Source organism: Dendrobates tinctorius, unplaced genomic scaffold (genome assembly GCF_039654945.1).
Source record: "Dendrobates tinctorius isolate UK_male_01 unplaced genomic scaffold, ASM3965494v1 ptg000059l, whole genome shotgun sequence".
NCBI lineage: Eukaryota > Metazoa > Chordata > Amphibia > Anura > Dendrobatidae > Dendrobates > Dendrobates tinctorius.
In genome coordinates this window covers 6,243,432-6,260,907 of record NW_027361727.1, presented here as the reverse complement: position 1 = coordinate 6,260,907, position 17,476 = coordinate 6,243,432, and the positions used below count along the sequence as shown (strand labels likewise).

Genomic DNA, 17,476 nt, shown 5'->3' with positions numbered 1-17,476 from the left:
GTACATATTGGTGGTCACAAATAAGAAAGTATAAAACTTGTATTCCTATAGATGACGACTGCCGTTGTTAGGGATTTGTTTTGCATTCCCTGCGTGTAGGATTCTGACTTTGGGTTGGCCGCACTATGAAGCTTTCCTTAGGTTGATCTGTATTCTGCCTGAGTCCCCCTGCCTGAAGCTAATGCATGGCGGCTGCTGTGAGATCAGGATACGTTTTCTCTGGGCTGTAGCTTGCAGACGCTGGGAGGCCGTGTAACGCCACTCTGCACATTATTCGTGATTCTCCTGTGGCTCCATATTAAATTATACAGACGACCAGTCAGAGCTCCCAGTGCTGCTCTGCTGCTAGTAAAGATGGGATTTGGTGTCTTCGTGCAGCGTCGTCGTTTTCACCGGTCGACCCGGATCGTCGTTTAAAACATCACTCCGAGCTCAGAAAACATGCCCGTGGCTGGGTGGAGGTACCATGGGTTGCGGTGCTCTATGTTCTAAAGGTAAGATGCCATGTCCATGGGTGATGCACTGGAGCTAGTGGTGCTATTACCTCCTTGTATTTCTGGTGGCGCGATTTTCATAGCTGATTGACATCCAGGGCAAGGACTATGCAAAACATGGATGTCGACAAATTCCATAACCTTCTGACATTGATAAATACCTTTTAAACAGGTAAAGTAGACTAACTTGTCATTTTCTAAAAGCTCAAGGCAATAACAAAATGTGGTGGCTACCTGTTGTACCAGATAGATTCTGGGTGAGTGACAAATTTAGCTCTGCTACATCTATACAAGTACCCGCTAAATTGTAAAGTGCTGCGAAATATGTTGGTGCTACAGAAATAAAATAATAATAATTATTATTGTTATCTGTATAGAGAGTCCTGGATTTATCAAACTCTTTAAGGTTGCAGTTATGACAATTTCTGCCTGTTGGTGCTGGGACAGGTTAAATCCAACCTGATGTAGTGGTGCTGATTTGCATTCTCCGGAGTTTCAACTTCCATCCAGATGAAGCTGAGCTGACTTGATCACGTTACAGTTTTTTTTTTTTTTTGTATGTATTGTGATAACTCAACATTTTTTTCTTTTGTTTTTTTTTTTTTAGCCCTTTAGAAAGCTGCATGAGTTGTGCTACGTGACAAACTTGGCTCTGCTGTGTTGGTGTTAATGTTCCACAGACGAAACAAAGTAAAGAAAAAAAAACGCATGCCATGTTAATCCTTTCCACAGCCGCCGTGACCTGCTAATGGAGTAATATTATATTACGCCATTGACATTGGATTTGCATGGCCATTGGGTGGTCAGGTGGGCAACCTGTGACCTTGATAGAAGAAGTGAGAGGGACTTTCGCTCTGATCTATAAAAGGTTTTTAATTACTTAAAAGTCCTAGGGAATATGTACCATACGTTTCGGGGAAGTTGTCATATTAGGGATTGTGTTGTGTAAGCTTCCGAGCTGCAGACCTTTTTTTTTTTTTTTTTTTTTTTTTTCCCGAGCTGAATTATATAACTAGCCATAGGGTCTCGTCTCGGATCCCGCTGACGTTACGCAGTCTTACAAGATGCAGTAAGACTGTTATGCAAGAAATCAAGCTATCTACTTGTGATAGACCAGCTCCAGAGTGTGAACAAAATCTTGCAATGTTTTATATAACTGCTATGGGTTTGTTCGACGTTGATAAATTATATAATGTATGTATGGATAAGAGATGTATAATTATACATCTCCGATCATATTGCATATCCAGTTCCTTTGTAGGCTAATCTTGGAGCTTCTGAGCCTCAATGTGAATAATAAATTTTATTTCTATAGCGCCGACATATTCCGCAGCACTGTACATTTCAGAGGGGATTTGTACAGACAATAGACATTACAGCATAACAAAAATCACATAGATTATAACAAATACCAAGAGGAATGAGGGCCCTGCTTGCAAGCTTACAGTCTATGAGGAAAGAGGTAAACACGAAAGGTGGGTGGTAACAGTTGCCCTGATTGTATGGACCAGCCATAATGTTAAGTGTGTAACAGTACAGACACAGAGGGCTAATGGATGCATAAAGCATGTGGGAACATGATGCGGGGAACCTGGTTATGGTGAAACTTTTGGCTGTGCCACATAGGGATAGATTAGGTTAATGTGTTGAGGCGGTAGGCCAGTCTGAATAAATGCCTTTTCAGGGCACGCTTAAAATTGTGGGGATTGGGGACTAATCGTATTGACCTGGGAAGTGCATTCCAAAGAATTGGCGCAGCAGGTGTAAAGTCTTGGAGACGGGAGTGGGAGGTTCTGATTATTGAGGATGCTAACCTCAGGTCATCAGCAGAACGGAGGGCGCGGGGTGGTATAATGAAACAAGGGAGATGTAGGGTGGTGCTGAGCCATGGAGGGCTTTGTGGGTGAGGGTAATTGTTTATACTGAATTCTGGAGTGGATGGGTAGCCAGTGTAATGACTGGCACAAGGTAGAGGCATCAGTGTAACGATTGGTGAGGAATATGATCCTGGCTGCAGCATTCAAGACAGATTGGAGAGGGGAGAGTTTGGTAAGAGGGAGACCGATTAGAAGAGAGTTACAATAGTCGAGACGAGAATGAATAAGAGAAACAGTAAGAGTTTTTGCAGAGTCAAAAGTAAGAAAAGGTCGAATTCTAGAAATGTTTTTGAGGTGCAGATGACCAGAGCGAGTCAGTGATCGAATGTGGGAGACAAAGGAAAGCTCGGAGTCAAATATGACCCCAAGACAGCGGGCATGTTGCTGGGGAGTAATAGTGGAACAACACAGAAATGGCAATGTCGGGTATAGGTACATTAGTAGAGGGAGGGAACACAAGGAGTTCAGTCTTTGACAGGTTCAGTTTCAGATATAGTGAGGACATGATGTTAGACACAGCGTTTAGACAATCGCCGGTGTTTTCTAGAAAGGCTGGCGTGATGTCAGGAGAAGAAGCGTATAATTGGGTGTCATCAGCATAGAGATGGTACTGGAAACCAAATCTACTGATAGTTTGACCAATAGGGGCAGTGTACAAGGCGAAGAGGAGGGGGCCTAGAAACGATCCTTGAGAAACCCCAACAGTAAGGGGAACCGGCAAAAGATACAGTAAAGGAGCGGTCAGAGAGATAGGAGAACCAGGAGAGAACGGTGTCCTTGAGGCCAATGGAACGGAGCATAGTGAGGAGGAGCTGATGATCCACAGTGTCGAATGCTGCAGAGAGATCCAAGAGAATTAGAGAATTAGCATGGAGTAATGACCATTTGATTTAGCTGTTAGTAGATCATTAGAGACTTTAGTGAGGGCAGTTTCAGTAGAGTGTAAAGAGCGGAAACCGGATTGGAGAGGGTTGAGAAGAGAGTTATCAAAGAGATAGCGGATAAGACGGGAGTGGACCAGGCGTTCCAGGAGTTTAGAGATGAAGGGAAGATTAGAGACAGGTCTATAGTTAGCGGCACAGTTTTGGTCGAGGGATGGTTTTTTAAGTAGTGGATGTATGATGGCATGCTTAAATGAGGAGGGAAAGATACCAGAAGAGAGAGGGAGGTTAAATATCTTAGTTAGGTGGGGGGGGCGGCAGGGGAAAGGGACTGGAGGAGATGTGACGGAAATGCGTCACTGGTGCAAGTGGTTGGGCGAGAAGATGCAAGGAGCCTGCCTACTTCTTTTGTGACTGGTTCAAAATCAGAGAGTGAGCTAGATCAGGGTTCCCCAACTCCAGTCCTCAAGGCCCACCAACAGATCATGTTTTCAGGATTTCCTTAGTATTGCTCAGGTGATAATTGCTTCACCTGTGCAATACAAAGGAAATCCTGAAAACATGATCTGTTGGTGGGCCTTGAGGACTGGAGTTGGGGAACCCTGAGCTAGATGCAGTGGGGTAGGGAGGACAGTGCATGGTATAAGGTGATTGGGAGATAATTTCCTGTCGGATCTGGTCAATTAATTTCTTTGAAGTAATTGGTCAGATCGTCAGCTCGGTGCTCCGTGGTTGGGGCCTGTACTCTTGGGTTGAGTAGAGAATGAAATGTGTCAGAGACATTTCGGGTTATTGGACAGTGAGGTGATGAGCGTGTTGAAATAGGTTTGTTTGGAGAGGTGAAGGGCAGTGTTGTATGTTCTAAGCATAAACTTATAATGGATGAAATCTTCGTGTAGATTAAATTTTCTCCACAGACATTCGGCGCACCTGGAGCACCGCTGCAGGAAACGTGTTTGCAGGGTGTGCCAGGGTTGTCGCCGTCTGTGTTGTGGTGTTCTATTTATAGGGGAATATCTGTAATGGCCCCACGCCTACCATGTGCCATTTAGAATACTGGATTATTCTTATGGGGCCGCATGGTTCTCGGGCCCCAGGTGTCTCCGTGATTACAGACAAGCCCTGTGTAGTCCGATCTTGCGGTCAGGCGTTGGTAATTTGCAGACAGCAGAGGAGAAAGCAGATAGAACAAACTAATGCATGACTACTAGATCAGACTACACAGGGTTTGTTTGTAGTCTGTAACTATGGAGAGAAGAAGACTGTTTAGTTAAATGTGTTGATCGTTCCTACTGGTGTGCTCGGGGTTTGCTATGCACATATTTTTTTAAAGCACATATATATTTTCAAGTTGTCCAATAAAATTTTCTAAAGCTGCAGCCGCCTTTGTCCTGAGCTGGATCACAGTGCTTTTTTCTCTTTTTCTACGGAGACACATAGGGGTGCGCAGGAGCTGTAAACACACAATGGACAGAGATGTTTTTTAATCTAAACTATTTGCTTAATTCTCTCTTTTGAGATGACAGAGCAGATTTCCAAATGGAGAAACTATAAGGAAATTACTGACTTTTTTTTTTCTTTAATGAAAATAAAAGATTGCTGAAAATTCCAAATGTCAGGACCCCCAGTGATCCCAAGATCAGGGTCCTGTAGCCTCTGTGCGTGACATATACTCCTTTTAGTGTCTATGGATCTGCTGGAAATAGCCAAGAACTGCATTGGGCATCCTCACAGACTACGAATGAAGTAAAGGCAAAGCATGCGCACCTCCACTTCATAAAGGACTGAGGAGCTTTGCTCATGGATTTTCAGAGCTCCAATCTCCTCCCGCTGGGACTCTCAGTGATACCAAGGTCAGGGTTCTGTAGCCCCGTGCACGGCATCTGTTTCCCTCTTTGTCTATAGGACTCCAAGAAATAGCCAAGAGCTGCATTCGGCAGCCTCACAGACTATGACTGGAGCAAAGGCCGAGCGTGCGCACCTATACTTCCTACAGGACAGGAGTGAGGAGCTTTACTTATGGAGTTCCAAAGCTCCAATTTCCTGCCCTTGGGACCCCCAGTGATACCAAGGTCAGGGTCCTGTAGCCTCGCGCATAGCATCTGCCCCACTCATTGCCTATAGAACACTAAAAAATAGCAAAGAGCTGGATTCCGCAGCCTCACAGACAATGAATGGTGCAAAGGCCGAGCATGCGCACCTCCATTCCATTCCTGATCTTCTGCTGCTGGGACCCTGGACCCTCAACAATCAGCAAATTATTTGATATCCTTTTTAGGAATGACCCTAGTCCTGACATAAATCTGCTACTATCATATAGATCAAATAACTTCTCATCCTTCTACTTGTAGGTTTGATTGATTATTCATTATCTGGAAATTCTATACGAGACTCTCAAAATCGCACAACTTTATCATCATTTTACTTTATATCTGCTGATAGTTCTGACTAATACTAAATTGCATGGCTACCACCTATAAGAGGGTACAGATGTAGCAGTCACACCTGGGTCCTGGGGTCCAGGATCCCTGTGTCACATAAGAATACACACCAGTATTATTATTGGTAGGGGTGGGGCTGTATTATGAATTTTGAATTGGGGCTCAGGAACTCCATGATTAATAGTATATAACATTGCCGTTTACATGACCGGTTTCCCAAAGGCCCGATCATCTTCAAGATAAGGTTGGCTGTCAGTCAATAAATTATCATCTACAATCTGATAATATGTGAACAAATCTGGTGGGAGTGTTTTTCCCCAGACGGGGGATTGCCATGAGTGGAGCGCTGCTCTGAAGCCATAGGAGGTAGTGCGCAGAGAGAAATGCTGCTCTGAAGCAATTGCTGCTAATGCGCTCCTGTGGTTTTGTTAATTCCCCAGGATGGTTTTGTCGGTCCTTGATGTGAATGTGCCAAGCTGGGGGTCAGGTGTATGTGGATACCCTGGCCTGGGGGGGGGGGCGATGCTTGTGGACTGCGAGCTCCCTGCATGTGTCTCAATGTAATTACATCATCTTGTACTCTGTTTATCCGTTAAAATGAGTCCCTGTGCCACATAATGGCGGCTTTTTCTAGTGCGTTGGGAAAGCAAATAGACGTTTGTAGAGCAGTTTGCATATTTACTTGGCAGGGAATCAGGAGATAATGGAATAGGAGCGGTGTTTCTGTACAGAATCATTTCCTGAAAAATACGTTCAATTAAATGAGAATGTCTGTGTGTTCTGTCAGAGCACACATACCACGCAGCGAAGATCTCCGAGAAAATGCTGGATATTGTGTCCTTTAAATTGGTATCTTTTTTTTCTATATTCAGGGGGTATGAATATTTTTGTAATTATTTCTTATATTGCTATAGTGTATCTAAAAAATGATGAGCTTCGCAGACTACAAAAAAAAAACAAATGGTCACCTCTGTCACCTTCTTCTTTTTACCCTTCCAAATACATGTTATAGGGTATAACCACCTAGGACTACATGAGGGTTTGTTTGTAGTCTGTTACCATGGAGACACATGAGTTTGCATAAAGCTGTGTACACAAAATAGATGTATAATGGTTGACAAGTGTTCCTGTAGTTATTACACTCTTATGCTTCTTTTTCAGTATCTGATCTACAAGAAGAAGGCATCAATGCCATCAATCTGCCGCTTAATCCGATTCCTTATGAATTGGACCCGGAGGATACTATGTTGGGTGAGTTATAATCCTGTCACTGGTATTTGCTGGCTATTCCTCATTTGTTTTATATAATATATGGTGTTTTTTTTCTAAAGAGGAGAATGAGGTGAGGACCATGATTGACCCCTACTCTAGAAGTGACCCCCGACTACAGGAGCTCATGAAGGTACAAGATATTTACTATGTATTCTGTTATGTCACTAAAGCATCATCATTGTATAATAAAAGGCCAACATTGTTGTAATATACTTAGTGTTTCAATTCCTCAGTATTCTCAGGATCTCAGCTGGTTGTCAGTGAATTGGAATAGTTGCTGACACCTGAGACTTTAGGTCCAGATTCATCATTTGTAGCGAGTTTTTAAGTCTCACTTCTTCTTTGGTCTTGTGTCTAGTTATTCACTCTCTCTGGTAGGCATTCGGTCTCGTTCAGACACGCAATGCAGTTTTAGTCCAAACATATGCCTACTGCTTTCCACAGGTTGCACAGCACCAAAACAAAAAAAATCATAAACCTACATCCTTAGACTTGTCCAGGCGCTAACTACACAGATGAGAAACTGGGTCTGAGCAGAAAAAGTAAATTAATGTGCATGCAAAATGTAATTGCATATGAACACATGACCTTTACACAGAGAAAACCAAAAGCAAAACACAAAACAAATATCCTGGAATAAAAAAGTAGAAAGGTTTTAAATACAAGAGTTAGGACTGTCCCACAAGGGTTGCCGTGACGTGGCGGGATGGCTTCTACATTATTTTGATCAAAATTATGTTAACTAAATACCCTTATTATTACTATTATTACTACCTTCATGCAATTTTTGCAATATATTTTTTTACTTTTTTATTCCAGGATATTTGTTTTGTGTTTTGCTTTTGCTAACTACACAGAACAGACCCTGGCTACTCCTAAACTGCCGACCTAGCCCCAGCTCGGTTAAACAGAACAGCTATTGTCCATAGCACCCATTGATAGTTGCAGTTCTCTACATACAGCGCCTTGCGAAAGTATTCGGCCCCCTGAAACTTTTCAACCTTTTCCCACATATCATGCTTAAAACATAAAGATACCAAATGTAAATTTTTGGTGAAGAATCAACAAGTGGAACACAATTGTGAAGTTGAACGAAATGTATTGGTTATTTTAAATTTTTGTGGAAATTCAAAAACTGAAAAGTGGGGTGTGCAATATTATTCGGCCCCTGTAACTTAATACTTTGTTGCGCCACCTTTTGCTGCGATTACAGCTGCAGTCGCTTGGGGTATGTCTCTATCAGTTTTGTACATCGAGAGACTGAAATTCTTGCCCATTCTTCCTTGGCAAACAGCTCAAGCTCAGTGAGGTTGGATGGAGATCGTTTGTGAACAGTAGTTTTCAGCTCTTTCCACAGATTCTCGATTGGATTCAGCTCTGGACTGTGACTTGGCCATTCTAACACCTGGATACGTTTATTTGTGAACCATTCCATTGTAGATTTTGCTTTATGTTTGGGATCATTGTCTTGTTGGAAGACCAATCTCCGTCCCAGTCTCAGGTCTTTTGCAGACTCCAACAGGTTTTCTTCAAGAATGGTCCTGTATTTGACTCCATCTAACTTCCCATCAATTTTAACCATCTTCCCTGTCTCTGCTGAAGAAAAGCAGCCCCAAACCATGATGCTGCAACCACCATGTTTGACAGTGGGGATGGTGTGTTCAGGGTGATGAGCTGTGTTGCCTTTACGCCAAACATATCGTTTGGCATTGTTGCCAAAAAGTTCGATTTTGGTTTTATCTGACCAGAGCACCTTCTTCCACATGTTTGGTGTGTCTCCCAGGTGACTTGTTGCTAACTTTAAACAACACTTTTTATGGATATCTTTGAGAAATGGCTTTCTTCTTGCCACTCTTCCATAAATGCCAGATTTGTGCAGTATACGACTGATTGTTGTCCTATGGACAGACTGTCCCACCTCAGCTGTAGATCTCTGCAGTTCATCCAGAGTGATCATGGGCCTCTTGGCTGCATCTCTGATCAGCCTTCTCCTTGTTTGAGATGAAAGTTTAGAGGGACGGCTGGGTCTTGGTAGATTTGCAGTGGTATGATACTACTTCCATTTCAATATGATCGCTTGCACAGTGCTCCTTGGGATGTTTAAAGTTTTGGAAATCATTTTGTATCCAATTCCGGCTTTAAACTTCTCCACAACAGTATCACGGACCTGCCTGTTGTGTTCCTTGGTCTTCATGATGCTCTCTGTGCTTCAAAAAGAACCCTGAGACTATCACAGAGCAGGTGCATTTATACGGAGACTTGATTACACACAGGTGGATTATATTTATCATCATTAGTCGTTTAGGACAACATTGGATCATTCAGAGATCCACAATGAACTTCTGGAGTGAGTTTGCTGCACTGAAAGTAAAGGGGCCGAATAATATTGCACGCCCCACTTTTCAGTTTTTGCATTTCCACAAAAATTTAAAATAACCAATGAATTTTGTTCAACTTCGCAATTGTGTTCCACTTGTTGTTTATTCTTTACCAAAAAATTACATTTGGAATCTTTATGTTTGAAGCATGATATGTGGGAAAAGGTTGAAAAGTTCCAGGGGGCCGAATACTTTCGCAAGGCACTATATGGCCTGTGCATTTGATCATGATCACATATATGTCTTTACGTGTCCATCTGAACAGATTACAGTCCTTCTCCCTGAGCAAACTTCATACACACAAGTGGCACAATCCCACCAGTTTCAGTATCCCCTTAAGCCCGAGCTCTAGAAGCTTCCAGTGCCAAGCAGAAGTGTTCAACTCTGGGCGCATTACATACTGAACAAGCTGCAACTTCCACACTGTTCTCTGCAGCTCTCACAAACAGTCTCCATTCATAGAAAGACCCCAGCATGTGTCTGTCTTTCAGCTTAGGCTGACCAGTAGCACACTCAACTCTGTTCACATATAGCAGACTAACCCTTTCTCAGGAGACTGCCCCACAATGAATCTACTTCCTACTTCTTAGAGAAACACTGCAGTATCATCTAATCAAGCTCTGCACAGCTGGGATTTAACCATATCCCTCCCAGCCATGCTTCATGTGCTATTCGCTGATATATGTTGCGCCAAATTCATCAACATGGTGCATGTGGTTCATGAATTTTGCACAAAGTCAAAATTTTTCTTTTTTCTTGTTATTGTAATGAGTGTCTGGACGCAGTGAATGACAGTTCTGCCGTCCAATGTAAGAATGAGGCTTGCTGAGCTGTCAATATGGTGACGGACAACTCAGCCGTCCAATTGGATGCTGTTAGTGTGCTGAGCTGTCAGTGTCTAGAGAACAGTTTTTCCGTCCAATTAGGACCAGGGTGTGCTGGAGCTTCAGCCACGTGTTTCTTGTCCAGAGTAATTACCTGGCTATTTAATCAGCTCTCTGCCTTTAATTGCTGCCAATTGTAGCTTTACTCATGAGGTGTGTCTTTGCTCTGTGCTCCTTGTCTGTTATTCTGATCTTTGCTGCTTGATCTATGATTTGTGTTGACCTTCCGTTTGCCTAGCCCTTTTGTCATGGTCCGCTACCTTTTTGGAATATTGACCTCAGACTGTTTCTTAACTACTAGTGATGAGCGAGTATACTCGTTGCTCGGGTTTTCCCGAGCATGCTCAGGTGTCCTCCGAGTATTTTGGCATGCTCAGAGATTTAGTTTTCGTCGTCTCTGCTGCATGATTTGCAGCTGCTGGCTAGGCTGAATACATGTGAGGAATGCTTGGTTGTTAGGGAATTCTCACATGTATTCAGCCTGTCTACAAGTTGCAAATCATGCAGCTGAGATGACAAAAACTAAATCTCCGAGCACGCCAAAATACTCGGAGGATACCTGAGCAACAAGTGTTCTCGCTCATCACTATTGACTACGCTTTTGTCTCACCCCTCTGTCTACGACTTATTTGGCTTTTGACCTCGGACCTCTTGACTACACAGCCTCATGACTTATCCTGTAACTAGTGTCTAGTTTCACAGTTAACTATTTTTGTGACTTTTTTGAGCAAAAAGAATGAGACATTTTGCATGTTGTGCTTTTAAATCACTCGTGGAGGTTACTGGAGTGGGAGTTGCCCCAAATATTGTAATTTTTATTTTTTTTTTAAACTGTCGATTTATAAAGAATCCGCTAAAAAATATCTGGAATCGTTAATCTCTGCCCACAAATCACAAAAAAAAAACAGGCAAGCACATATAAAGAAGATTTTTAAAACAATTGAATAATGAATTGGGTGCAAACATAAAAAAGACACCAAACACATAAAACTAGACAAAAACAGGCACAAAGGTGAAGATAAATCAAGGCCTTAACGTTTTTTACAGTTGTATCCAGTCTAGACAATCCTCTGTGAGCGAAACAGCCTACACTCCAGACTGATAAATTTTTACCTACACTGATACCTTGTAATAAACTATCTGCACAGGAGAGCGATTTGGGGATGTTTAGTTCACAGAGGATTGTCTGAATTAGGCCCGGGGTCACACTTGCGTGTGCAATGCGAGAAACTCGCGCATCAGTACCTGGCACTGCCGCCAGCACTTGGACCGGAGTGTGTGGCTACATGTATTTCTATGCAGCCACACACTCCGGTCCAAGTGCTGGCGGCAGTGTCGGGTATTAATGAAAAATATTCAGGATTGAGAGTCCTCAGTAGTTGATACCTTTTAATGGCTAACTGAAAAGATGGTAACACATTGCAAGCTTTCCAGACTACTCAGGTCTCTTCATCAGCCTGATGAAGAGACCTGAGTAGTCTGGAAAGCTTGCAATCTGTTACCATCTTTTCAGTTAGCCATTAAAAGGTATCAACTACTGAGGACTCTCAATCCTGAATATTTTTCTATCTACTGGCTAACACGGTACAAAGATATACATCTTTAGGGTATTAATGAGAGAGACTCGTGTGAGTTTCTCGCATTGCACATGCAAGTGTGACCCCGACCTTAAAGCAAAAAAATTACAATTAAACCAGGCTAGATTTTGAGTCTCTAGATGGAAAAAAGAATGTTCCCATTCACTGACAGCAAACAAAAATTTTACAGATATTGAGAAATTTAGAGAGTTAACTATCATTTTAATTTTTATTTAATAACTCAATAGTACTCATGAAATTAATGCAACTTTGTAGTATATCTTATCAGAGAAATCTGCTTCCTTCTCCTCCCCAACTGATCATTCATTTTCAAAATTCCCAAATCATGGGTAAAATATTTATTCAGTTAAGACTGATTGTTACATTACTGAGATAGCTGATCACAATTGCTACTGATAAGATTCTATGTAGACAGTATGGGCCAGAGTTCTCTGCCTCTAGCTCCTCTCTCCTCCTCACTACATAAAGTATTTTCAGCAGTGGCGTAACTAGGGTCAGATGGCCCCCGATGCAAAATTCGAGCCTGGGCTCTCACCTGTTGGTCAGATGTTTTGGGCCCTTGTAGCGTTCTAAATCCATTAAGGACATACGTGTTGCCCCCTCCCCATTATGTATTAAAGTCCAACATCCTGTTCTAAGGTCCCACATTCTGGGCCCCTTCCAGGTATATATCTCTACAGTCCTGGGCCCCTTCCTTGTATATATGTTCTCCATCCTAGGCCCTTCCTGGTATATATTTCCCCCATCCTGGTATATATTTCCCCCATCCTGCTATGTATCCTCCATCCTGGTATATGTACACCATCCTGTGCCCATCCTGGTATATATGTTCCCCATCCCATAATATATATTAACTGTCCTGGTATATATGTCCCTCTTCCTGTCCCCATCCTGGTATATATATCCCCCATACTGGTATATATGTCCTGCATCCTGTGCCCATCATGGTTTATATGTCCCCTTTATGCGCTGTTCTTTAATGCATTAAAAAAAAAGTAATGATTCTGCTCACCTGCCCTAGCTCCCACAATGCGTTGCTCCCTCTTCAATGGCCGACACCGAAATTGACAGATGACTTCAGCATGCAAGTGTTGGGCAGCGCATGATGTCACTGGCATGCACAGCTAATGACTTGCACACACCATCATCTGCCCTCCTCTGGCCAGCAGCGTGTATTGCAGTACAGGGTCCCTTCAATTTCCTGCGCTGCAATGCACTTGAGCTGAATGTGCGTCCTCAGATGCACATCCAGCTGAAATAGGCGCTGATGCCAGCGGATCCCCTCTCCCGCATGGGGCCCAGTCATGGTCACATCCTCTGTGACTGCGATCGTTACGCCCCTGCTCATTAGTAACAACTGTCATCGTCTATATCAGTAAAGTAACAATCTGTCTTCACCGAATACAGATTTTGTCCCAGAATTCAGAATTTTTAAATCAGTTCAGCAGAAGAAAGAAGTAGATTTCGCTAATAAAATGTATTACGAAGTTGCTTATTTTCGAGTGTACTATTCGTTTATGAAATAGAAATGTAAATGACAATTATTATTATTTAAAGTATCACGTATGTAGAACTCCATACGTTCACATGGTTTATTCACTGTACTACTTATTTTATTCATTATTTATAGTCTGAACTTTTCCCTGCACGTTATTCTGCATGGAGGCAGCTATTATTTTTGTAAGCCACATGATCCTTAATTCCTTGTTTCCAATCATTGGAATTGTTATTTTCCCTAGGAAGTCATAGACGGCCATATGGTTAGTCGCTGTATAGTTATGGCAGTGTTTGACCATTTATAGGTAGCATCTTTTATTATAGGGCCCATGATTCCCTCCCATACCTCAGAGTTTGTTTTATGCAGGCTCTTTGCTTCTGCACGTTTCACATATGTGTGATATTAGCTGCCTGCATTACCTTACGAGATAGCTTTTATAGCTTTGAATTACAGCTTTTTCCATCCAGCACAATGGCCGCCGCAGACAATGGCGCTTTTAAGTGAATAACTGGAATATTTTCTCTGCATTATTCTCAGAGTCTTTGTATCACTCTGCCCGTTAAACAAACCCTATACAATGCGATGGAATTGTTTTATGCAAGCGTTAAGTACACGTGTTCATCTGTTCCTTTCCATGATTCCGAGCGGTGATTTGACTAATATCCTTGTAACTTGTTTAGAAAGTGTAATAGAAATTGGTCAATGCGTCTGCGCCCGTGGGGTCGGCAGAATAAACTGTTGCTGCGACGTCTTGGCAATTTTCGCATTATCTTGTTAAGTGTATGCTTTGCTTTGTGACTAAAAAGGATTTCTTGCACAGAAATGGATAAAACATTTTCTTGGTATGAGGCCGCTAATGTTTGTGACTTTGTCTGTCTCCCCAGGTTCTAATTGACTGGATTAATGATGTGCTGGTGGGAGAGCGAATTATAGTGAAGGACCTTGCCGAGGATCTCTACGATGGGCAGGTTCTGCAGAAACTTTTTGGTAAGAAAACAGATTGAATAGAGTAGAGAAAAGGGGGTGGTGAAGAGTTCTTGGACAACTGAGTGAAAACATCTGGGGTCTAGATTATTCATTCACAATAGCAGGCAGCATTGTCATGCAGAAATTATCACGCCATTAATCTGGAACAATGTAGAGACCTTGTCACACTGCGCAGGAGGCAGCTTCCAGGGGAGAAAAAGGTTTTATTATCACATTATAGGCTGACAGCGATGAAGGATTTAGTCACGTTACAGGTGTTGTTCTTAAGATGCAGTTAGATGGGAGACTTCTGCCCTAGAAACAATATCGTGCCATTAGGTAGCCATTTATATTATATATACATTGTATCTACTTTATATGTAGCATCAGAAAATATACAGTGTTCGTGCATTATGTACTATTTTCAGTGCATTACAGTCACCTCTGAAATTGTGTAGATTTACCTCCTAGAAGAGCGGGAGCTTGGATATCTGTAGAGGGACCAACTCCATATTAAAGGGAACCTGTCACCAGGTTTTCCCAATATATAGTACAGTCACCACCTTTAAGGCTTCTTGTACGTCATTCTAGCATGTTGTATACTGGTGACACGTTCCCTTTACTGTCTATGGATCTAGAATGGGAGGTCAGAAAAGCTCCTGTCTCAGTACTTTTGTCCATATACTGTGTTTGTACTGACACCAGATGGGTATCCGCATATATACATTATTTATATATCGGGGCTTACTAGAAATACATTTTACCTTTATAGCTATACATCAGTGTAAATACATTATACATTGTATCATCGTAGGTAAGTTCTCCATTGTGTCATCAGTCTGTATTCATTCCTTTCAATATAAATAAGTCTCATTATTGCCTCCTCGGTGTAATTTTTCCCATTTATTTAATAAAACCTATAATGACATACATCGCCAGTGTAACCTTCCCCTGACCTGGCTTACAGATGTGTCTCTAGAGCACTAGGCTTCATGTTTGGTCTATAATTTCCTCAGTAAAAAATGTAAGCTCCATTCATGCTTGTGTTAAAGCCTAGCGACCCTGTCTGTGTTTAATATCAGGCTCATTGATTTCCAATGCAATATCTCAGCCTGTAGATAGGGCCGAAAGATGTATCTGAGCTTTCAGCGGCTCTGCTTCTGGCGAGTCTGATCCATCCACTCATCTCTTTTCATTTCTGTGTACTCGAGTCACACACCAGCTCTTCAGTGAGTACAGGGCTGCGGCTCTCTGCTCTTAAGTCTAGTTTATTTTCTTCTTCCTATTATTTTATAGATTTTTAAAAATATTTATATATAGCTACTTTATTATACTGACAATATAGAACAATACTTTGTCTGCCAGTTTCAGATTTTTTTGCAAAAGGTATAGAATGGGTTAAAAAAAGGGGAAGAAATACTCATCACTGCTGCCGCACGGCTCAATAAACTGAGTAGCGGCTTGTGTGTGTATGTACTCGCCCTAAGGGGGCAGTCAGACGGCTGCATAAATCGACCCAAGAACTGACCAAAATGCACGGACTGGTCAGTGGCTCTACCCACCTGAGCATGACAGCTGCATAGAAACACATGAAGCTGTCAGGCTCAGGTGGGGAGAGCTGCCGGCCAGTTTGTGCATTGCTGTCCATTATAGGTCCAATTTATATGGCCGTCTGACTTCGTTGTTAAAGAAGCATCAATTAAAGGGGTTGTATGGGTAAGAATAAAGTTTCCCAGGGCCTTGGTGCTGTAAAAGATGACATTAAATGATTCTCTCCTACCCGCACCCACCTGTGTCTGGAGCTGACCGTTCTGTTTTCTACATTGACACAGGCAGAAGAGACAGCATTATTCTGCCTGCAGCACGACCGCTGTGGCCTGTGACTGGCTGCAGTGGTCAATTGACTTGAACAGAAAAATATCCAATGACAGGCGGTTTAAGTCACCTGACATCTGCAGCCAGTCATAGGATGTTGGGTGAACATTGACGTCTCCTCTGTGTCAGCGCTGAACCCAGATGAATGCCAGTAGGTATGTTTAACTTATTTAGTTATTTTTATGCCTTCAAGTTCCTGGTAAACTTCTTTTTTTTTTTTTTCCACCTCAAACAACCCCTTTAACCTATACATGTAAACTTTATTATTTTATTCTCTTTTCTCTGCTGTGCTGTCATTTCTGGTAACTTATTAATGAATCAGGAAGCTCAGGTTAAATAGTGCTATAAATGATTAGTTATGAATCCATGACAGCAATCTGCAGTAGCTTTTTACTATACTCTTGTCTTACAATCCAGAAAAGCTGGAAGGAGAAAAGCTGAACGTGGCTGAAGTCACGCAGTCCGAAATTGCCCAAAAGCAGAAACTGCAAACCGTCTTGGAGAAGATCAATGAGACCCTGAAACTTCCTCCAAGAAGCATTAAGTGGAATGTAGACTGTGAGTTCCCACTACATCTCCTCACAACTACTTAACCTTAATGGAAACCACTCTGACAAGGGCTACAACACATTGATAAAGGATACAGGAATGGGGGGGCTAGGCTTCATGGTTCTGAAAAAAATCGGAATCGACCTTGTATATGAAGCAGTATAAAGGAAAGGATGTGGACTTGTCACTATAACCTGCTTAAGCATTTAGTATAGTAGTAAAAATAGTTGTCCAAGATTAGAAAAACATGTTGGCTGAAAATGTGTTTTGTATGGGATTGCGGCTCCCCTCAATTGTAGTGAATGGGGCTGAGTCATAAGGCCATGTTCACACGTTCAGTATTTGGTCAGTAGTTTACATCAGTATTTGTAAGCCAAAACCAGGAGCGGAACAATCAGAAGAAACGTATAATAGAAGCACACCACTTCTGTATTTTTCACCCACTCCTGGTTTTGGCTTCCAAAGACTGATGGAAAATACTGACCAAATGCTTGAACGTTTGACCGTGGCCTAAGGCTACGTTCACACAGTGGTATTTGGGAAGGTTTTGAAGGTGCAGATTTTCTGCACCTATTAGTTAAATTCGTTTACTTAATTGTTTTTTTATTGCGTTTTTGAGTGCGCTTTTTCACATACATTTGTATCGTGTTTTTGACGCTGCAGTTTTTGTCTCTTTTTGGTATGTCATGTTTTAACTCAACCAACTTTGTTTTTTATACTTCTTGGTTGACGTGTTGCGGATTTCAAACGCACACCGCAGGTC

General features: G+C 42.1%; 1 protein-coding gene across 2 annotated transcripts in view; it reads left to right on the top strand.

The window, feature by feature from the left end:
• The window catches only part of PARVA (parvin alpha), an 88,178-nt gene that overhangs the window by 47,551 nt on the left and 23,151 nt on the right, over window positions 1-17,476 (top strand). The window contains exons 1-5 of one of the 2 annotated variants that reach the window (XM_073578363.1): window positions 191-494; window positions 6,855-6,944; window positions 7,025-7,095; window positions 14,208-14,310; window positions 16,582-16,722. In XM_073578363.1, the coding sequence (XP_073434464.1) occupies window positions 467-494; window positions 6,855-6,944; window positions 7,025-7,095; window positions 14,208-14,310; window positions 16,582-16,722 (433 nt within the window). In that variant the 5' untranslated portion in view covers window positions 191-466. Of the gene's footprint in view, window positions 1-190; window positions 495-6,854; window positions 6,945-7,024; window positions 7,096-14,207; window positions 14,311-16,581; window positions 16,723-17,476 lie in introns of those variants that run through there. The other variant, XM_073578362.1, reaches the window with a different exon arrangement.